General features: G+C 28.2%; 3 protein-coding genes and 1 long non-coding RNA gene across 7 annotated transcripts; 2 read left to right on the plus strand and 2 right to left on the minus strand.

Annotated features, from left to right (window-relative positions):
* The first annotated feature begins 335 nt into the window (after positions 1-335).
* Positions 336-3,590, plus strand: LOC107168811 (nuclear regulator Bacchus). The gene is made up of 3 exons (XM_015518339.2): positions 336-695; positions 2,304-2,442; positions 2,505-3,590. The coding sequence occupies exons 1-3, from the start codon at positions 594-596 to the stop codon at positions 2,561-2,563; spliced, it is 300 nt and encodes a 99-aa protein (XP_015373825.1). The 5' UTR covers positions 336-593; the 3' UTR covers positions 2,564-3,590.
* LOC107168803 (uncharacterized) lies at positions 3,096-8,540 on the minus strand. Of its 2 annotated transcripts, XR_016190676.1 has the most exons (6): positions 8,270-8,540; positions 6,222-7,851; positions 5,943-6,097; positions 5,367-5,874; positions 4,621-4,704; positions 4,478-4,532 (listed from the first exon to the last, which is right to left on the minus strand). XR_016190676.1 is itself a non-coding variant. In XM_015518328.2 (5 exons), the coding sequence occupies exons 2-5, from the start codon at positions 7,840-7,842 to the stop codon at positions 4,350-4,352; spliced, it is 2,043 nt and encodes a 680-aa protein (XP_015373814.2). In that variant the 5' UTR covers positions 7,843-7,851; positions 8,270-8,517; the 3' UTR covers positions 3,096-4,349. The 2 variants fall into 2 exon arrangements, 1 of the variants encoding a protein (XP_015373814.2); XM_015518328.2 differs by lacking the exon at positions 5,367-5,874 and having other exon boundaries at positions 3,096-4,532; positions 8,270-8,517.
* A 1,596-nt stretch (positions 8,541-10,136) lies between these two features.
* On the minus strand, positions 10,137-20,852 carry LOC107168806 (proto-oncogene tyrosine-protein kinase receptor Ret-like). 2 transcript variants are annotated; one of them, XM_015518334.2, is made up of 15 exons: positions 20,711-20,851; positions 18,929-18,990; positions 17,144-17,358; positions 16,891-17,037; positions 16,322-16,476; positions 16,081-16,257; positions 15,887-16,001; positions 15,649-15,781; positions 15,449-15,566; positions 14,820-15,009; positions 14,568-14,757; positions 13,597-13,726; positions 13,313-13,514; positions 10,540-10,697; positions 10,137-10,475 (listed from the first exon to the last, which is right to left on the minus strand). In XM_015518334.2, the coding sequence occupies exons 1-15, from the start codon at positions 20,760-20,762 to the stop codon at positions 10,318-10,320; spliced, it is 2,202 nt and encodes a 733-aa protein (XP_015373820.2). In that variant the 5' UTR covers positions 20,763-20,851; the 3' UTR covers positions 10,137-10,317. The 2 variants fall into 2 exon arrangements, with proteins under 2 accessions (XP_015373820.2, XP_015373821.2); XM_015518335.2 differs by lacking the exon at positions 18,929-18,990 and having other exon boundaries at positions 20,711-20,852.
* Positions 20,204-21,826, plus strand: LOC107168808 (uncharacterized). Of its 2 annotated transcripts, none has more exons than XR_016191059.1 (3): positions 20,204-20,396; positions 20,699-20,969; positions 21,701-21,826. It is a non-coding gene; the product is annotated as an uncharacterized LOC107168808 (long non-coding RNA). The 2 variants fall into 2 exon arrangements; XR_001506225.2 differs by having other exon boundaries at positions 20,846-20,969.
* Positions 21,827-23,400: the final 1,574 nt, after the last annotated feature.

The raw sequence follows: 23,400 nt of genomic DNA on the forward strand, positions 1-23,400 counted from the left end.
TAAAAACACCGTCCTCCACGGCGTGTTTTTTTTTTGTTCAATATTAACGCCCGAAGCGTCCGCGAGAACGCGCTCACAATTGCTTTAATCTCAACACCATTGTCGTGGGCCTCCGGTTTTAATCTCAAACCCCTCTCGATTTTTCTCGGATTTCGTCCGTGGGCCATTTAAAAACAAAAAAAAAACATTAGCAAGTTAAAAAAAATATCCTCAAGATTTAACAACCGTCTTTGGGGTTTTAAACGGCCAGGAACCGTCGTAAACGGATTTTTAAAAATCAGCAACGTCCGGCCCCACCAGCACGCGCCATCTTCACAAACAAAGAACGCCACTCGCTTGGGCCGTATTCGCTGCTCGTTTGTCCGATCGTCCGTGTGCTGTGTTCGCTATCCGTGCCGACCCGCGTGCATAACATTTGGTTTTTATTCGTTTTCACGATTATTTCCGTCCACAAGTCCGTGTGACCAAGTTTTCTATCCACCACAAGCACACGCTTACAGCACCGGTGCGTTATTCCCATCGATATTTCAAACGTCGCGAATCGTACGTTTTTTGAAAATTTTTTTAAATTTTTTTTAATTTCAAAACCAAAAATGAGCACGAAAGAAGCCAAGAACGACGTCGCCGTAGACAAGATTGCCGATGATGTTGTGGACGCCAAGGCCGATCTTAAGGGCACCAAAAGAACAGCAGACGTAAGTATCCCTGACAGTGTTTTTTTTTTTTTAATTGTATTGTGTCTGTTATTCAATATATTTTTGTTTTTAATTAACCCATCGGCGGTCGTTTTAACTACAATATCTATCATATTGTTCGACATCGAGACTTGTCTAAATGTTCAATGAATTTGCGCGTATTCTACGGGTCCGGCGCGTCCGTTACGCGCGCGTTTTCCCTAATTTTCGAAATATCGACACGGGCCGCCGCAACCGTCACCGCGTTGCCGGTTACCGGCGCCCGGCGCCGCCGCCGCGCGGCGATTACAAAACTCACCACATGCCCGCCATTTTTAACCCTCGCGGTCTTATACCATCGGCGTTAAGCGTGCGTGTGGTTTTTTTCATCGCGTCCTTCCTTAATGGTAACGCACTCGAGTGTTTCTCAACTCGCGGCCACTCGACATTTTTTCATTCGTTTATATTTCGAACACGATTTTCTCAATCGAGCCTATCGTCGTATTATTATTATTTTCTTTCATATCTCAATTTTTATCGTCCGCCGAGTGGTTTATTGTCCTGATACCGTTTAAAAAACTTCGGTTGCGGTACTGCCGCCGCCATCGTCATCATCATCGACGTGATTATCACCTTCACCAATCACCTAGGCTTGTCGTAGGTATTCCGACATTCGGTGACGCCGTGCATCGTGTTGTTTGTTTCCGGCACACCGACGGTTGTTTACCCGGTCTCTTTTTAACCCCCCTCCCGCCCATCAACCATAAGCACACCCGCCCGCCCTCCCGTTCACCCACTCGCCCCGTCTATCGTGTCGGCGTCGGAACAGTGGCGCGGCACCCCCGCCATAGTGCTCGTTTTCTCGTACGAGAAATTGACCATAAAACGCTGTCTAATTACAAGCGCCGCAAACACGCGTCTCGGGTTATTCTTACATTATTAATAAAGTGCTCATTATTGTGGCGCGTGTATGGTTATTGTTCTAATAACTTGGAGGCGGCCTTTTTTTTTTTTATTATACCGAAAAATTACTTTTCGCTCATCGTACTCTCCACGGGTACTTGCCGATCCGCACACCGCTTGAACGCGCCGCCGCAGCTGCTTTTCCGTAACGGATTGCCGACGTTGGTGATGATGTGTTGTGGCGGGGGAACCGGCCGACCGTCGTCTAGGACGCGTGTTTTTCGCGCGTTACAGATACGCCGAGTACACGGACGCGTTACTGATCCATCGCGATTCGCGGCCATCGCCCTGATATTGGTGGGGTCGGTAGGGGGGAAAAAAGGTTTTAATTTTATAAAAATATATATTTATATCCATCTCATATTATTATTGTCACTATACGAGCTCGATGTCTACGTGAAGCCGAAGACTCGACATTTAGTTGCTTCGTTCGCACATAATATATTTTCAAAACGTGCGTTCATTCCTAGTTGACGACGCCATTTTTCAGGACGTAATGACGTAATGTGTCGCCTAAATCGCCAGTATTCTATAATTCTGCAATCAGGTTGGGCTATTATAGTCTGATATTAAATCGTGTGTACATATAATTATTATTCCATTTATCTTTGATTTGTTATGTACCTAATATAAATATTGTTTTAATCGCTCGGTGATAAATTATAGGAAAAATCAGAAGAAGTGAAAAAATTGAAAAAAGAAGAAAATGGTGAGGAAGACCTAGATGAAGAAGAGGAACCTGAAGGCGAAGAAGATGAAGAAGAGGAATTTGCCGAAGGTGAAGATGATCTAGATGAAGCTGATGGTATGTTACTATATTAAAAATTCCTAATAATCTAGTTATTTCACAATGCACTATTTTCTCAGGTTGTTCAGAAGACGATGAAGACGATGTAGATGGTGTAGAAGAAGAAGATGATGTGTAAACTGACATAATGTACAATTGAACAAGTCTCTTAATTTTATATAATTTATACATAGTGCCGCATGTACTCGGTAACTCCGTTCGATAGAATTTGATTCCAAAATGTAATTTTTTTATACATAATATGTAATACAAAGCTTTTTTGCTACTGAGTGACTAAGACAAAATTTGATTTTTTTTAAACTTAAACACGATATTCCTACTAATTTGTCTTGTGTACATGTTCTTAGTCTCTAGTCACTCACTATCATTCAAGTTTTGAGCATGTACTTGTGAAAAAAAAGTTTCTAAACTTTAGGTAACACTTGACTGGATTACTCAAAACTAACTCGACCACCGACTATTTACATAATGGGTTTTTTTTTTACAATAGATTATAAATGCAATAATTTCTTTTTTTTTTTTAAATAAATTAAATACTACTTAAGTATAAGTAAATATATAAATAATATTTACAAAATAAAAATTGAAATACTGAATTGTAATTTAGTTCATAGGTTTGTCTTCTAAATATATATATACATATATATATATATATATATACATATATATATATATATATATATACATTATATATTATCGTTTAAAATTTAAGCTACTTTTGTATAAACATTTTGATTAAATGATAAGATAATCTAATAAGTACCTCGTGTTGGTTTTTTCTATTTTGTATTCTCGGTGTGTTTCAAAGTTTAGGAAATTTTTTTTTGTTTCTCATTCCAACTAATGAATTTTTTAAGAACTTTCTAGCCACTGAAAATATGTTTTAAGTTTATGTTTAACATTAAATAAAAAAAAATTGTAATGTCAATTTATTTTACCCCATTTAAGTAAAATAAGTATATATAATCTGATATAATTTAATATATATATATATATACACACACACACACACACGTGTCATCAATGTTTTGTTGTCTAGACAGTATTGTAGTTCACAATTAATTAATTGTTGTAAATAATTCTAGTACAAAATGATGTTTGATTTGTTAATATTCTTAATACATATTGTCAGTTGCTACAGCTCAGCGCATTTAGTTTTTATTTATTATAAATTTACTGTTTTTAAGTAATACAATATTAACTGTGTTATATTAAATGGTTAATTGTGACCTATGGTGTAAGCAGCAATTAAATATTGTGTCCTATTCCCATATTTTTAACTAGTTACTCAATTTCCATTGTGAGTAACAAAACAAATTAAAATTTAATATTTTTAATGATAATTATTGTCTTGTGAATAATTTTAAAAAAGAGTGTATGTGTAATTGTCATTTGACTCTAATAAATTTCCTATTCAAATAAATGGTTAATTAATATCTACCGAGTACTTGGACGTGTAATAATTGACGTGGTATTAAATTAATCATATTTGTAAGATTTATTATGTTAATTCTTTTTAAAATAAGAATACTAGGTGTATAGAGTTCAAAATTGAACCATTATTTTGACTGATATTCAAATAAAAATACTAAATAGTAACTATTGACATTTATTTATATCCATTAAATTCATTACTATAAGATATTTATTAACATTTAAATTTGATATAATTAGAAAAATAAACATAACTTTACTATGTTATATTAAAATATTAACAGTACGGAGGTAAGAAATTTAACAAAAATAAAAAGCAACCTGTTGATATAAATTTGATTGAACGAAAAAAATTAACGTAACTATGTTATATTAAAATATTAACAGTACTGAGGTAAGAGCTTTAATGAAAAATAAAAAGTATAAGCTACAAAATTGATAATATACATTACATGATCTCGGTCAACGGCTTAGTGTAATTTTATACTAGTATTGGATTCTAATAAAAATGATCTCTTTATTGATGGCCTTGTACATCTATTAGGACTGTTTTCAAGTGAATTAATTTTTTCCTCTCGAATTTTGCAAAGTTTTTTCATTAATTTATTCTCCAAACTAAGTTTCAACATGTTGTCAACCAAAGCCTCCATTTGCTGTTCAAAATTAAATGTTAAATTAGTTTTATATTTTAATGCTGTGTTATTATATTGAGTTATTCAGAATAGTTGTTTAAAATCTCACCTGAAATCTGTTATTGGTTTTAGATACATGAGTATTGCAGCATCTTTGGGGAGTTTTATTTTGTATGTCATTTAATTTCAATAACTGAAATGAACAGATAATTATTAACACATTTTCTATGTAAACATGTATAATTTAGTTACAGTATTTATAAATTATACACTGTACTTAAACGTTTTTTTAAGGGAATTTAACTATGTACTGATTATGATAAAAATTTTAATTTTAAATCTTTGTTAGTATTGAAATACATAAATGTAGATTATATCCTTCCCCAGGGACCATGATAATTTCTTAATTATATAACAGAGCATTTCTGAAAATCACAAATTAGCAATACGGTTGTCTATTAATTTTATTAAATACCTGAAACCATGATTTGGATGGAATGATCTTGTATTATTTTAATTAATGTAACAGTACTCTAATACTTCGACTAACTAATTTAGTATACTAAAAGGTACAACTACATTTTTAGATTCTGCAGTCATGAATGCGTAGATTTTACCTTAAATCATATACTTGTGTGAATATGTTAATAAGATTTAAAGATTTTTCATGAATGTGTTTTTTTTATCTGTCACCTTTTGAAGCAGTAAAATCCGAATTAAATATTCAGTCAATTTTAATAGGTTAGTACATGGTATAATTTTGAATCTTTATTAGTTATTAATAGGATGTCAATGTACTGTTTATTATGTTTTTGAAATATCTTAGTAAAAATTATAGAGAATTTTTATACTCACAAAATTTTATTTTTATTTTGGAAGTTGATATGAATTGAAGTCGAAAAATAAAATATCAATCTCTTTAATCTTTAAGGTTATCCGTAATATAAAATTGATTTTCGGTGAAAGGGAATACAATAAAATGTTTTTAGAAATATAGGTCGACAGTCTGTCTACACTTGGAATTATTTTTCGTAGGTATGCTGTTATCAATTATTTTTGAATTTAAATTTAACTTCATGATTCATAGCAACGACTTAATCTATGCTGGGGTAATAACATTATAGATAGTAGATTGACTTCTACTAGTTCTACTACCTACTTTATATTTAACAACACAGCTGTTTCTTACTTCCTTCTTATTTTAAGCATATATCTTATCCAGTGCATGCATTTTTAAAAAACATTTTAGTGTAGGTAGTCTTTCTAATTAATATTAATCTCAATGAATAATATTAATCTTTAGGTTCACACAACTTTTTGCAACCTCTTCTATTTTATTTTTAATTCAAGCACTATATAGAAACTACTAAAATGTTGTGATAATGTTACAATAATTAGTTTTTAGTTATTTCTGATTATCTATGCACATACTTGAATGTTACAGGTGTTAGTTAACTGGTCAATAGTAGTTAGAGATTCTTTTAGCTGTAAACTTGCTATTTTTTCGGCTATCATTAAATGCGAACTTTTCAGTTTTAAACTCTCCTTTAAATTGCAAATTTCATTTCTCAAATTAACTTCTGTGTCTGAAAATTAAAAACTGATATTAATATTAATTTTTTACAATGTAATTTAATGTTATAATATAATTATTATATTATATTGTAATTATATTATAACATAATTACAGTGTTATATTTTTAGACAAACCTTCCATGTGTGTGATTTTTAAATTGCATTTTTCTTTTATATCTTCCATCTCATTTTGTAGTTGGAATATAATAACTTCCTTTTCTTTGGCTAAATTTTCCGTCAACGTTAGTTTGTACTCGATATCTTTAAGGTGTTGGTATATAGATATCCGGTTGTTTCCTTTGTCGGACTGTTGTTGGATGGAATTTTGCATGTGGAACAACACTTTCTCATAACCGACTATAGTCTTATTCCAGGCAAAACAGCTGTCTAGTAGTTGGTCCATTTGTTCTTCTAATTTACTCATAATGTGCAATTGATTATCGGATATCAACGAAGAGGACCGCGGCGTTGCTGTGTGCTGTTTACTTTGGGCTTTTGACATCTCTTGTATGGTTTTATTTTTTTCGTCCAATGCATACCCTAACGTAATAACTTCGTGTCTTAAATTTCCGATGTAGTCTTCTTCTGATTTAATGTGTTGTTTCAAATCATTTAACTCACTTCGTACCAATGCGACGTTGATTTCTTTTTCGCTGAGGCAGTCTGTAAATTCTTCCACCATTTGTTTTGTGTAAATTTCGTTTTTTTGACATTTTTCTTTTTCGTTTTTGTATTTTGCAATCGCAATTTCACATTTATTCGTCTGTTCTTTTAAATTCGATTGAAGCGTTTTAATTAGATTATCGTTATCGACACATTTAATTTTCCTCTCGGCCAATTGTTGTCGATGGTCGTCGAGCAACGATATTAAGTGTGTGTTTTTCTTATTTAGTTCATCGTACATTAATTGCATTTTTTCATAATCTTCGTTAAGTTTCTTATGTTTGTTTTGTTTGCAAATTAACATTTGTTGTACCAGTTTTTTGTCTTCAAATTCAGAATTTAGTTTCTCGTTTTCGTTTTCCAAATGTTTCTGCCATTTTTTTTGATCTTCAATTTCTTTTATTAGTTGTAGATTTTTGTCTTCAATGTTTCTAATTAAACATCTGTTAATTGTTTTTAAATGTTCTTCTTTATCGGCTGTCAATCTAGCAAGCATATTGATTAAATCACACAATTTTATGTTTTCAGATTTAAAATCAGTAGTTCCTTGGATTTGATTAATGTGTTCAGCAATCAACATTTTGCCTTCGTACAATTCGTTATTATTTTGCGAACAATCAAATGCGCCATGGACGCTTTGATCGATACATTTTTCAGGAAACTCTGCTAAATTTTCATGCAATACTTGTAATTGTTTATTTTTTTCTTCATTAATTGAACGTATATCGTCTTTCAATTGCGATATTTTTAGATCTTTTATATACAGTTCTTCTTTTAACTTCTCTACGCTTTGTTGAATTTCATCATAATAATTACTTAACTTAGATTTCAACTTATCGTTTTCCTTTGAAATGTAATTATATTCATTTTTACATGGAGCTAACGCGGCGCAAACATTAATCAAATGCATAATATCTTCATTGTCATTAAATTTACGATCTAATGCTAAACAAAGATTAATTTTTATTTTATCCATTTCAGATTTAAGCCTATTGCATTCTTCAACTACACAGTCATAGTTTTCATATTTATTTTGTAAAGACGTATTCGTCGTTTGATTACTAGTGTTAGTTTGCTCGAAATTATCAGACATTTTTTTTTGCTGAAAATATTAATTATTGTTCTATTTAAAATAATCTATATAATATAAAGGTATATATGTATACAAATATAATAAATTTTAATTGAAAAACAATTATTATATAATACATATTAAACTGTAATCGACTTTGTATTGATTCCATTATGTATGTATAGAACTGTATAGAAACAGAAACAAATTATCGTATCAATTTAGACGTCGAGAAAATCGTTTATTGATTTACTTGGACGTTAGTAGTACTGATAAATTTGCATACCTAATCAAAATAATAATTTATTTTTAAACGTTAGTAGCCATTATACTAGGCTTGGCAATAATTGTTAGGAAATTGTAGTATATTGACGTATAGTATACTCGTACAAGTCATACAGTATGAATATAAATATATAATATTATGTAAAATTCTAATATCGCTTACCTTTTATGGCGTATATACGAATTATATAGAAATACACCGTTAGTCGTTAGAGATATTTAAGTATTTTTAATTCTACACAGTATCGCTCGTTGAAAAATGATTCGTTGCGAACGGATAAAAAAAAATAACAACAACAACTATATTAATTTTATTGTTACAGCTATGGACTAAATTATTATAATATTATCTGTCAATATTATAATTATTGGCCTTCTTACGATGAATCGACAATTTTTCTTTCTATACTTCGATGACCGACATAGATTCGGTAATCGGTACAAGCGAGGGAAAATAACATGGCATTTTGGTCCTGATGACTTTTGGTGGTAGTCGTCGTTGGTCATAATATTTTCCTCCATGAACCATGATTCGTAAAAGTTTGGTATTACTCCGAATAATAGCTTGGTGATGCATAAGGCATAACCTGCACCGGTGGAAGAGCAGGGCAGAAGGAGGCAGCTGTTCTCGCCATTTTAGGGGCCCCGTAGGTACCTTTCATCGGATTTGATGATTTGTAAGTCTATAATTTTGTTTTTCAAATTAAAAATACTAGTGTCGTCTGCAGTGGTGGTTTGTGAGTTTTTAATGAAGTGCATATCCGAGAATAAAAATAATGCAACAAATATAATATTATATTACGAATAATTTGATGAATACATGACAGAAACACGATTGTTGTTTTGAATTTACGGTAATGATCGACGAACGTTATCAGCTGATAATCGGAATATAAATATATAATAATATTATAATTTGTTAAAGAGTGCGAGTAAAAATAAATTATAATGTCAACGCGGGACGGCGACGTCTAAAAATATTAGCTGAAAACAATTTAATTGGTTATGTGCACATCAATTCCAATAAATATTTTTAGGCGAGTTATGTTAAATACAACAAAATTTCATATAGATAAATATTAGGACGTGACAAGAAAATGTTTTGTACATTATGAAAAAACATTTTTTGGGCCCACGAAAAAAATCTGCGCGCAAAACCTACCCCAGCGCTGTACTAACATGAATATTACGGTTTCCGACTGGATTGATCACAGGGTATATTATCTATATCTTTGAGTGTGATTATCACATAGATGTCATATTAATAATTAATATACTATACATTGGCGTATTTAGGACAGGGACAACATGTATCTTGCCACACATTCCCAACAGTCCCAACCCATTAAAAAAACTTATTATTATTTATTTATAGGTATAAATCTAAAAGATATTATAAACAATATTTTCGATTGTCGTACTTCAACGGCCGGAAAATACCGATTCCGTTCGTATTATCGACTAAAGAATTAAATAAAAGACATTCAGGAACCAATAGATCAATGTGACAATGTTAGATTCTTATAGGTACCTATATAAGTGAATTTCTTTGTCAACAAAAACATTTAAAAAAAGGTGAGTAATTCGTGGATGTCGCTCTGCTGTACAGAAGTTACAAGTGGGTTACTCATTATAAGTACGAATTGTTGTGTTAAGTTGTGTATTTATCTTTTACCGCACAATTATTTATATATATATAGCTATATGCCTATATAGCAATATAGCTATATAATATTGAAATGTACATCTATATTTATAACCACAAAAGTTTTTAGATTAAAAATAGAAAACAATAGAGATAATTAGGGACAAGTGGATATTTTTTTTTTAAAAGAAATGAATTAGGTTCGGTATCTATACTATTCTGTTATATAATTTCATACTTGTTTTATTAACTATAAATTATAATATTTTATTGATAGGAACTTAAATAACTAAATAAGAAAATTTTAAAACAGTTGTATTTAACTAAAATTAAACCTAAAGTTAATGTTTTTGTATTACAAATAATAATTTCTTACAATAAAACATATTTTAATAAATTTTAATTTGGTAATTGGAAGCGTAATTTATAATTTAAATTTGTTAGATTAAATGTTTGTATGTAAAAGATATTGATAGGTTCTCCTTTTAATAATATTAAATCATTTAATATTTGACTAGTATTTTTGGGTAACTCTAATTTGGCACAAAATCATATTCTTAAAAACTTCACACAATTTGTGCTGGTTGCTGTTCTGGATCAAATACAAAATCTTTCATTGTTACATATGCCATTCCAATTTCGTTAATAGGTTTAGGAATTTCATATTTCACTTCTTTCTCTGTATTTTCAGCTGAAGTTTGATTTTGATTTGCTAATTCATCGTCTAAAATCAGTCATTTTGTCATCAAATAATTTCAGTCATATGTGACTGTAATAAAAAAATTTACCATCCATAAAGTAACACATGTTATTCACAATTTGTTTGAAATCTAACTTTAAGTAATCGTTTCCTTTTTCCAACATTTCTTCCAGTGACGTTGTTAATGATTTGAAACTAGGTCTTCTGTATTGGTCTTCTGCCCAACAGCTGCTCATTATATCATATCTGTAAACATTATTTAGAAAATCAACATACAACCGTACCTATTATTTAAAATTGTATAGGTACATTATAAATCCATAAATGTACATTATGCTATTAAGGCATTGAGAACTAGATAGTATCGTTACCTACATAATGTCTTTAAATATTAAAGTAATTATTAAATACACACTTAAGCACTTGTAATAACAAACATAGAGCATAAAAGACAGACTTTTAAAACCAGATACGCGTATTTGGTTAATACTCATAAATTACAGCTAAAACCCTCATGGATACATTAATACGAGTACTTATAACTGAAAATTGAAAAATTGTATTTATTTAATTTTGACATTATGTATTCATTGTACTTAATAATACAAAATATAAATTTTTGAATATCATAGGCACTACTATAGGTGTAGTCTGTCGGTGCAGAATTTATATCACTTGTTAAGAGCATACTTATTGGTAGAAAATTGTAGTTATAAGTTTGTATGAATTATATTATAAAACATTCCTTGATTTTGATAAATGTATAAATTTAACATAGGTACACCATATTATGTGTAAGCTGGTATTTTTTAGATTATAGACAATTTATAGACAGGATTTGGGTTGTATGTTGAGTAAAAAACATCAATATTTAGAGTTGTGGCAAGATCTATTGCATTTTATAGTTTGTAATATTGTTGCCATAATATGAAATTCAATACTGCCATATTTTAGTATACCTATTATGGCTGTCTTGAAATCAATTTATGTAGGCATGCAATACAGCAACATCCTAAAATATGGCAGTTTTGAATGTTGCATTTACTTAAAAATTGTGAGGCCACAAGTCTAACTTTTTGGATTTAAAAATGTATTTCATAATATTTGAAAAAGTTATATTGTAAAATTTGTAGAAATATCTTAAATTCTTAAATTTTTCAAAATTTTCTCAAAACTATAAATTTTGAATTGAGACTTGTGTCAGTCTAATTCTAGTGGTGCATTTTATATTGGAGTTTATAGTTTTTCTTCATAAAAATAATGTATCTACTTTCTATAACTTGAAAGTATAGTAATGAATCGCTATTATAATTTAATACAATTATTAAAATATTATTTATATATATTGGTCTTACAAAATATCTTTGAATAAAAATGTTGTTGATTTTTGGTACGAAATTGGATTGAGTTTTATAAAAATTCAAAACATTCCAAATGTGTTGTTACAATCGTTTATTATTAGCATCAGGGAATTTAAATATTGATATAATTCACGGGGATTACGAAAACTTACAAATTAATAATATTGTTAAAAATGTATAACATTTTTAATTTTAATAAAAACTGAGGTTTTAAATGAAATACAAGATTTTTAATAAGTTTTGTTTTTTGATAGAATTTAACATAAAGCATCTTTAAGATTGTATGAACTTTAAAGTTAATTTTAATAGTGCATACCTTACATACTTATATTCAAAGGAAAATAACGACTTCTCTTCGAGCAAATTTTGTTATTACGTTATAATTAAAAATATACTAACCGTAGAAGCTTGAAAAATGTCTTTACTTATTATTGAAAAAATTTACTGTTATCTTATATACACAAATAAAAGAAATTGTCTATGTAGTTAGATTAATTTTAAACTAGGTACCAACTTTACTGTACGTTAATTAATTAACCTAAAAATGATTAAAAACCAATAATAATATATGAAAGAATATTAAAGTAATATTATTAATTAAAGTTTTTAACACTATTTAAAGTTCGATCTCTTGTTTGTTAATATAAAATATAAATAGTTAAAAAATAATTTTTGAAATAGAGGCGGATGACACACCACAAGCTAAAATGGAGACACAGTAAAATAATAAACTTAATATAATAATATGACCGTTTATGCAACTGTCATTTTTTATAATAATTTATCACTTAATTCAAATGTAACACGTCATCTTCTTCAATCATTACACTGATTTAATTAATGACGAAGTACACTAGAAAGTAGAAATCTAGTATCTACTATAACCTACACATCAGGAGGGGTCATCAATTAATATTTTTGAAAAGCCAAATAAGAAATTTTTAAATTTTTCGTGGGCCATCAAAATTGCACATGTTGGTGAAAACCAATAAACGAAAATGATAAATTACAAGACCAGTACGTATAATAATAAATTATATATAATTAATATATAAAATATATAAAAATACAGTTAATCGAAATATTATTTTTATTTTCTCATTAATTTTAAGAAATTTACGAACATCTGAGAATTTAAGTCAGTGTATAAGAGTACTAAACTCGATATGATTATATTTAAACCTTATGTTTTAACTTGTTAAATTGTATCCATTAAAGTACGTAACTGTTATTATTTTATTTTCATAATTATTGTTTTTTCAACACATAATGTTTTCCTTTAAAATTAGTTTAAATGATTTTAAACTTAAATAGATATATTATTGTGAATCTGAAATTTTCCGTAAACGTTGAGCATTGAACGATGTTGTTATTAAAGTGATATTATTTAATAATCAATATGGTACCTACATTCGGTTTAAAATTTAGATAGTATAATATAATTATATAATCATAGTTATACATTATGCTTATACCTATTAATTGAAAACCCTTACTTACAATTCAATAGAACAGTTATTTGGTTTATCCATTCGGTATCCTTCTTTTAAAAGTTTAAATAAATCTTGTACGATTATTCCAGGATATGGAACTGCTCCTAAAGTGACTAATTCCCAAAGTAAGATTCCAAAACTCCAAACATCTGATCTACTCGTGTATATATGATCTGCTAATGATTCTGGCGCCATCCATTTCACTGGAACTATAACACAATTTATTTTTGTTAAATTAGAGTATTTTAGATTTATTAAAAAAAAAAAATACATATATATATATACACACACCTCTTCCTTTCGTTTTTTTTAAATAAGCGTTGTCTTCATAAACATCTCGGGTCAGGCCGAAGTCAGATATTTTACATACTTTATCTTCAGTAATTAGAACGTTTCTCGCAGCCAGATCTCTATGAACTAACTATATATATAATATAATATGTATAACAAGTATATAATAGCACCTAAAGTTGAATACTTTTATATTGATGTTTTTTTTTTTTTTTTTTTTTATAAATGTTTTATTCAATCTGTTACAAAAAGAACAATAAGAACAATTGATGAAATCGGAAAGTAGAATAAAAATAAAATAAAAATAAAATAACAATCTAGATATAAGTATATAACAGAGCGTAGAAGCCTCCCAGTGGAGGTACTACATTATCTATATTGATGTTGAATCATTTTTTAAACTATTATTAATTACTAGTTATTAGTTATTATCAACTACTTAATTTGTTGGTGTTTATAAACACCTACTGTACCTAGTTGATATTGAATATTACCCAATTTGTATTTTGGGGTGATTAATTTAAATTAGTTTTATTTTGATAAAAATTTTGTGAAAAATTATTTAACATTTAAATTGAAATTATCATATTATTGACTTACCGTCCTATTTTACCTTGTAATTTTGACATAATATTTTAAAATTATATTCTGTAGAATTTTTAGGAAAAGTTATTTTTTTTTACATTATAATATAATATATTTTATGTACATAAATAAAACAAAAATGTTTTTGTATTATACAATCATTTTAAATATGCATAGATTCAAGTAAAAAGTATATGCATTTTGTGTCAGTATTACATTAATGGATTGACAAAAATGTATATTATAAGATTATACTCGTAAGTAGTCGAATACTTTAAAAAAATGCATTTAAGTATATTATTTTAGTATATTTCCAAAGTATTATTTAAAACAATATCTGCTAACTGGAGTACAAGTTAAAATTAAATACAAATGAAATATTTTACTTTTAGCTCTGCAAGATAAGCCATTCCCTTAGATATTTGCCAGGCAAATTTCAAAATATCTCTTGGAGTGATTTGATAAAGTGGAAATGCCATGGATATCAGGCTTTCGTTTTGTTGTAAATTTCCTGCTGTATTGGCTACAAAGTCATTTGTATTATTGTCTAGGATTCTGCTCTTTCGGAGGTATGACCTAGATGATATTTTTTTTTAGTAAACATAAATGTATTCTACTTAAGACTACATTGAACTTACCTAAGTGAACCATATTTGGCATATTCAATAATAAGGTAAAATGGTCCATCTTGAGTAGTGCAAGCCCCAAGTAGTTTAACTACATTTGGATGATTAACGTCTTTTAACAAATTGTACTCTGACAATAAATCATCCTTTTCGGTTTTTCCTGCATCGTTTTTTATTGTTTTTACGGCGACCGTTGACATCCCTATATAATAATAAGTAGAATTTAAGATGCATATACATTTTTAATAAACACAAAAAGTCATAAAATAATGTTGGAATGTGACCCCTTCAATGACACTTTATGGAAGGGGTGAGACAACTCGAGTATGCATATAATAGCTATAGGACGGCATGTAGACGCCGCCGTAGCTTTTATATTAATAATAATGAATATGTTCATATATTATAGCTCAAGCGTTATATAGAGTCATGAGTTCCTCACCAAAATCGAAACGTGACTGTCGACTGGAAATATGTAATATTTATAATTTAATATTATTAAACAATTATTTTTTACTTAACAGTTTATAGAAATAACGTACAAATTAAAGTGCAAGTAGCGATATGCAACTGTTATGTATACTGTATGTATATTTAATTAATATAGGTTTATTTTATTGACATAATTTGAACAATCATACCTTTTGTACCAGGAATATCTATTGCTTGAGCTTTTAGAACTTTACCAAATTCTCCTTCACCGATCACTTGCTCTAGAATAAGTCTACTTCTTGGAAACTCCCATTTAGGGTCAAAGTCCTGTCAAATAACATATTTGATACAAATTATGTAATAATGATTAGTATATAGAATTGGTACTAATAACCATTGTGTTACTTACTATATTAATGGTGAAAGTATCTCTGTTAGGTACTGGGTTCGGTTGATATTCATCTTGATTGAAGTTCGGCAACAGTTCGTCGAGTGTTCTGACGTTCCTATTCGTTTTATAACCACCCAAAATCCATACGATTCTGAAAACGATATTATTGCTTTTATACAGCTATAATAATAATAATAATAATAATAATAATAATAATAATAATCTTGTAGTTAAAGAAGATTAAACTAAAATGTACCTATTTCTAAAACAATACATAACAAGTCCAGTTGTTACAAACGCTATTACTATTATTATACTAGTATTAACATAGTTGTCGCACCAATTTCCGCACTCGTCTTGTTCAGGATTTACTGAAATGTTTCGATTGTAAATTATAATAGCAGTAGGTATGAATTTAGATGTTACACTTATGTGCAAAAGATGGACTACCTATAGTAGGTGCGTCTGCGAGTATAACGGATTCATTTCGGATTTTTTGATTTTTCGACGGTCCAGTGTGAAGTTTTGTTTCACACGTACATTTTCCAATTTCGTCACACGTACAAACGCCTTTAGCTCCCGAAATCCCTGAAGTTTTACCTTCTTTTCCGGTGCCAAAAACTTCATCTTCAATCATAATCATAATGTTAAACAATATATGTATTAGTAACTGTTATATAGTTATAATTACTGGTACAGTCTTGCGGGCATAATAAATGATTCATTTTTTCCAGGCTGTCACAATTTCCATCTGGACAGGTGTTGATATCCGGGGTACAAGTTGAATAATTTGCAGTGAATACATCGGGATTTGACGATTCTCTCCATTGACATTTTGTAATGGTTCTGCGAAAATTTGAATAAATATTAGTTATTTGTACTTATTTTACTATAAAATATAAAAAATGTGTGTTGTTAAACGTTTAAATATTATTTTCAGAACAGTAGGTAAAAAATTATTTGAGTGACTATATAATCATAATTGGTTAAAGTTTGTTATAAAAACTTCATAAATTATAATTTTATCGTGACATTAGGAAAACAGTATGGACTCATAACAACGATGAATGTATAATTAATAATTATTCATATAACAGTGTCAAAATACCATCTAATAGTGGTAGAGCATGGACATTCTGTTTTTAATTTTAACTATTCGGTGACGTTTTGATTGACTATAAAAAAGCTTTAATTGAATTAAATTTCTCTTTAAAAAAATAAAAAAATAAAAAATATATCCAAATTTTATATTTTACTCACCCTATTCCACATGACGATGTACATTCGGATTTTGTATCTAAATGTATATTAGAACAGTGTGATGTTTTCTTGCATTGTTCATCTGGTAAATTGTTAAGTCTTAAAATGATTTCTGTTTTTTTATCCTTGCCATAATCTATCTTCAGCCTAAAAAAAGATACTTAGTTTTCATAACAATGTCAATTTATTATTAATAATAATTAATAGAAAATTGTTCTGTTCACTAGTTTATATATTATTTTTCTCGACTTACGTAAATTGTGAATAATTGAATGTTTTTAAAAGTTTCACATTCTTGATAAATACTATGCCACCCTTCTTTGTTATACCAAATACTTCAGAATATTGGTTATCTTGGTTATCAAAATAAAAGTTTAACTTTTGTAACTTTACACTGGAAAAAGGTTCGGCTATACGGACGTAATTACCAGAATTTGTATTCACCTCATACGTGATATTTGGATAAATCTAATAAGAATAAATGAATTAGTCTTAGATTCAAATTAAATGATAATGTTTTAAAATGTATTAGCGATAATATATAGGTATACAATCAAAAATCATCTAATAGATTTTGGAAAGTTAAACAGCTATAATATTATAAATACGTAGACTACCTATCTGTATATTTTAATCTGTTAATATTATATAAATTAATATATTTAAATAACTTATGATAAATTAATATTTAATTGTATATAAATTAATTAAGGTCAACTAGCATTTATTTAACTTCTCGCCACATGTTGCAATACTATATTATTCCTTTCAAATACCTATAAGCTTCAAATAATAAAATTACCTATATACATTTCCAGATTTCCTATATTTTTTATTAGTGTTTAGAAAATCATTACTCTGTTTATTGAGCTGAAAAATAATTTTATAAATAAAAATCTAAATATTAAACTTCAAATATAGTTGAAAATGTATGTTGCACTAAGTTTTATTTTTGATTAAATTCTCATAAGAGTTTAAATAAATACATATGTAAGTGTATATGATATACTATACCTATACAGAATAGTTAATTGATATAGTTAATTAAATTTATTAGTCTAGTCAGTAAAAAAAAAGTCTAGAACGTTTTACTAACAAAATATATCATATTATTCTATATTTTATAGGTCAAATATGTTTTGTCCATTATACTTAAAGCTTTATTATATAAAATTATGTTCTACCTACGCAACACGTGCAATAATGTCTCGTTAGTGAAATTAAAATTTTGTTTATCATTAGTTATCATTTTGATTGAGCGTCAGATTTCTAAAAATCTCATTCGTTAATCGTAACTGCATCGTGTAATATATATGTGTGCGAAACATATCCTATTTAAAGATTGCTTAAATATTTAGCTTTTAAATGTAATTGGAATGGCTCTCTTATACGAAACTTAACAAATATGTAACTGTTTAGCTTTTTAATTATTTTAAAATGATCACGAGTTGGCAGTGGTGGCTTGTACTTTTTCCTTGACTCACTTTTAATAGTTTTTTACCACCCACCCCAAACATTTTTTCCAAAACTCTCCAAATATAATGAATTATCATAGGATATTAGAGATGGTTAAATAACGGTTAATTATTAATTAATAACCTTAAAATGTTTTTCAAATTACTTATCCCCACCCTGGGACAACCATTCATTAACATTTGTGTGAATCACATGATTGAAATATAGGTAGTTTCTTCGAGTCACCACCGCATGTGAGTTGTGAGTATGTATCTAAAATATATTAAATATAGTATTTAATGTTGTTATCAAAAGGATAAGATACATATATGGTATATCTGAGATTAGCTATTTCTACAAAACTACATTAAAATATATAACTTAAATAATAATATATAATATAGACGTGTCTATCAAGCGTTACTATATACCCTATATCCTATATATGTGTTTCTACTTTCTTCATTTGATAAAGCAATATATTTATTTATACCTATATTGGCTAGGTATATAAATTGTATTAGTAATTTTGACTGAATTGTTAAAATCTTAATTCTTTAGTACCTGTATAGTAAATACTGACCTGTGATGACATAGGATCGGAGGTATCGGTCCTTTTTTGGTGACTACCGTGAGTTATTACGCCTGGTCACGTCAAAAACGCATAAAAATGTACATAATTTATTAATTGTAATTATAAACGTGCTGAAATGGTTTACATCATTTTATAATCAAGTAAGGTCACGTTTAAGTATTACCCTGAAGGCATTTTTAAAAGATTTATTTACATTTATACTAATTTTGTTACTTATACCATTAACCTTGAGTAGATTACCAGTGTTAAATCAAAGAAGTTCGTGTAAAAATTTATATTATATCTGACTTAATTTAGTAGCATTTTATTTGCACGAAACTAATACAAATGAGTTTTCATTTTCTTAATGGAACCAAGGTATTTCATAATAAAAATTCATAATCAATAAATTATTACCTTGGAGTTAAGCCATACGTTTATCAACGTAATCATATATCCAACAAAATAAAATTGTATATTAGGCAAACTTGTATTCTTATTATGAATAATATTGAATATCATGAATAATTTCGTTTCGTTGAATTTGTATACCTATTTAATAATACTATTGACGATGAATTTAATTAAAGTGATTAATACCTGCTTCAAAATAATTTTTCTAACTATTATGTTATTGTTTTCAGATTCAGTTATGTTTAAGTAATTCATTAACAACTAACTGTTGAAGTTTAATGTAGTGTTGAAGTGAAATAATTAAACACGGGAAAAAAAAGAATCTGCAGGTAAAAAAAAAGGAGGATCATAAAAATGTAATAAACATATTATTTAAGATGCCTGACCACTCAATCACAAGTTTATTACCCATTGTGCTCCGTAAAAAAAATCAATATAATATTTACAGCATACCTAGTTACTTTGATATAGGCTAGTCATCGGTAACCTTTTTTTTGGAAATTTGATTTTAAATTAATCTAATATTAGCTAGGTATGCGTTAATTAAAAAAAATAGTGTTATTCACTTCAAACGAACCAATACAGTATAATTCCGTTGATATGATTAATAAATTAATAACCATTATTCTTATTTCTTATGCAATATATGCGCTTCGTGTATTTTTTTGTTCATTGGTCTTAAAATGCAAAAGTCAATAAATAATAAAAGATAACACAAGTTTGAATGGGTGCAAATATATGTTTGAACTAGTATAACTATAATCTATTATTTAACTTTCGAACAACTATTGTTAATATTATAAAAATGAGTAATTTATTAGCATATTATCCATTACCAAAACATATTATGATAATGTTTAGAATAAAAAAAAAACAAGCTCAATATAAAAACATGTGAATTAAATTTATTTGATTAATGGTAAATTTTTCTTGTTAGAGTAGTGTTTTTATAACAAATGAAAAAAGAAAATATATATTTTTGTTTACCTAGTAGACATTATTATTTAACATTATTGAATGGGCATCCTTATTGAGACAAAAATAATCATGCATTATGTGAAAGGTAAGATAATATTATTGATTAAAAATATTTAATATTTATAGTATTTATAATCAATGACAATAGATATAAATTATTTTAATTTTTATAAAATGTGTAATTACACTCTTATAGTATGTATAAGAAAAAAAATTTTGAAATATAAATCTCATAAAAATGTGTTTAGAATATAGTATTATTATTTTTTGGTTAAAAACTTATTGAATCACGTATAATTACTATAAAATAATATAAATAACAAAGTTGTATTACTACAAGCGAAATTTGTCTTTTGTTGATAATAATTGTTTAGTAATTAATTATAGAAATTCACGTACCGTACACTGCTGTAATCCAAATAAACACATGCCAATTGCAAATAGAAATCATGACAATCAAAACTAGAACGATTGCGTTATAAGTATTTATTCTTATTGTTCAATAATTTAATGAACAAAATATGTTGTCAACAGGTCTACTACACTACTCCAACTGCGCGTCACACGAGTTTCACGTGTCAAAAAGTTTTTCTCAAAACAGTCATGCTCAGTTTTCCGATTTCCTCCCGCAACCCCGCCGTGCACGGCATATAACTTGGTTTGTATTTATAATATTGTTTTTCCCATACTTATTATGATGGTGTTATAGGTAAATTTTATTTTTTATACGGAATAATTGTTTTTTATAGTTATACGTTTTTCGTTGACCTGCGCAGATTAAATATTTTAATCAATTTACTGTAGCCCAGGTATATATCTAGGTAATACCTACTTAGTCGATGTCCTCATTTATTATACATCGCGATTAGCAATATTATGGTATACGTCTAAAGTTTCATTATATTCATACGTACTATGAAGAATATGCACAACAAAATAATCATTAAGTATACCTTTTATTTGTAAACTGTCTAAATCTAAATAATAGGTATTATGTGACCGGTTCACAGAGTCTATCAAATAATGGAATCATTTAGAGTGAAACTTGCAAGGAACTTTTTTAACTAAATGTTTCTTGAAAGTTTTTTTTAAAACTAAAATTTTAATATTTATTATAGAAACGAATTACCTATATTATCATTTATTTTAAAGAGTCATTTCATATGTTATTTTTAGTTTTAAAATACCTAAATCACAATGATGATAATATATTTATAATAACTGTTAAGTTATGTATAGCCGTAGCCCGTAGGTTATCATACAATTTTAGCTATTGTCATTCAACATATTCTTATACAGTGTTTAGTTATATAAGCAGCATATAATTTTAAATAATTTTATGATAATCGATACAACGATATAAATATTTCTGTTTAATTGATTTCGTAGATGCTGTGTCATGAAATACACTACTAGCTTCAAGCTTGTGTCTAAGAAAGTTAAGTGAGAGGAGTTACCGAATTTCGGCTTTTTATGTATTTGCCTATTTATATTTGACATGATAAAATTAAATATCTAAATATATATACCTTTATATAGTATACAATGAGTGTACATCAATCAATATATCGTTAAAAGCTTATTAACAACTATAAATATTCATAAATGTATAATATATTATACATTAATACACGTACCTATGTTGTCACAGAGCGTGTTTGTGGTTGAACTGTTGAAGTTCTAATTTATGATTTTTCGTTGTGGCGAAGAAGTGCAGACATTATTACTTTTGTTGTAAAATGTGGACAACTATACATATTGTACAAAAAATGTATATTTCCATAATTGTAATCTTTGATTTTACCTGAATTATTAATAAATTGGATGTACCTACACACGCAAAAGGAAAACTAATGCTAAAACATTACATGTTAAGAATGATGTAAACGATATACAGCCATACAGGTTGAAATTTTGAAATCCGAGAGAAGAGTTAAAGGATATAAATTATATCTGGAAATTGATAATCATCAAAAAATGTATCTATCGATTCAAGCGAAATAAAATTAGGAGTAGGTTATCCGTAATTATAATATATAAAAAGTCATTAGTTAACCAATCATTTTATATAGAGATTTAAAACTTGAACTTAATTTTTTTAACAGTCTGTGGGTGTTGTAATTTAAGATGTTATTTTTAACTTAATAATTAAAAGTATAAACTGCACGAACTAATGATAAAAATTCAAAATTGACAAAGAAAAGTAAGCAAAAAAGTTTCAGATGTCTGGTCAGGTCTTTATGGTATATACCCACACTATAGTTATATTTTTGTCACAGCAGCATACCTCATTAATTCCAAAAAAATGTAATCAAATTTGAAATGTCTACAAGTATATTAAACATAATACTTCACAACAATAAACGTAAAAATATATTTTTAAGGCGTCTGGCGCTATTGGGGTCTAACGTCGTCGATAACAGCTAGAGATGTGTTGTCATTTTTATTTTTTTAAATAATTGACCGTCACGTTAAAAAAACGATTCTGTGCTTGTCGCTGGTACAGTGGTAACATTTTGAATTTTAGTTTTTTAAATTATTATAGTCTCCACACATTTTGAAAAATTAATTAAATGATTAATTTGATTATGACTGCAACCATAGGCGCCCGCAGAAATTTTTCTGGGGAATGGTAATGTCAGGATTTGAGGATAAATATTATAATTTTACTAGGTGTTTTAAAATAATAACCTTTTTTTATTACACTCGTATTCAATAAAAAAAAAAATATTTTGAAATAGCCTGGGGGGCAAATGCCCCAGCTTGCCCTCCCCTGCGGGCGCCTATGACTGCAACTTGCAAGTATAAGGGCATAATATTATAGGTACAATATAATATATTCTTATCGTTTAATACACATGGCAAAATATGTAGTATAGGTAGGTGTAAATAATATAGCTATATATAGACGCTGCGTCCAACGCATTAAACTTATCAGCTGTCTCGATCTCTAATTTCGGAAAACTATGTATATATCTAATATTAATATACTAAGTAGAAAATGTATAACTATATATAGTAATAATAATAAAATATTGTACACTATTTATTTGTCTATATTATATTAAATTTCGAGTGCGTCGGGTCGT

Source organism: Diuraphis noxia, unplaced genomic scaffold (genome assembly GCF_037042655.1).
Source record: "Diuraphis noxia isolate RWA-SAM2 unplaced genomic scaffold, SU_Dnox_SAM2 contig0003, whole genome shotgun sequence".
Taxonomy (NCBI): Eukaryota; Metazoa; Arthropoda; class Insecta; order Hemiptera; family Aphididae; genus Diuraphis; species Diuraphis noxia.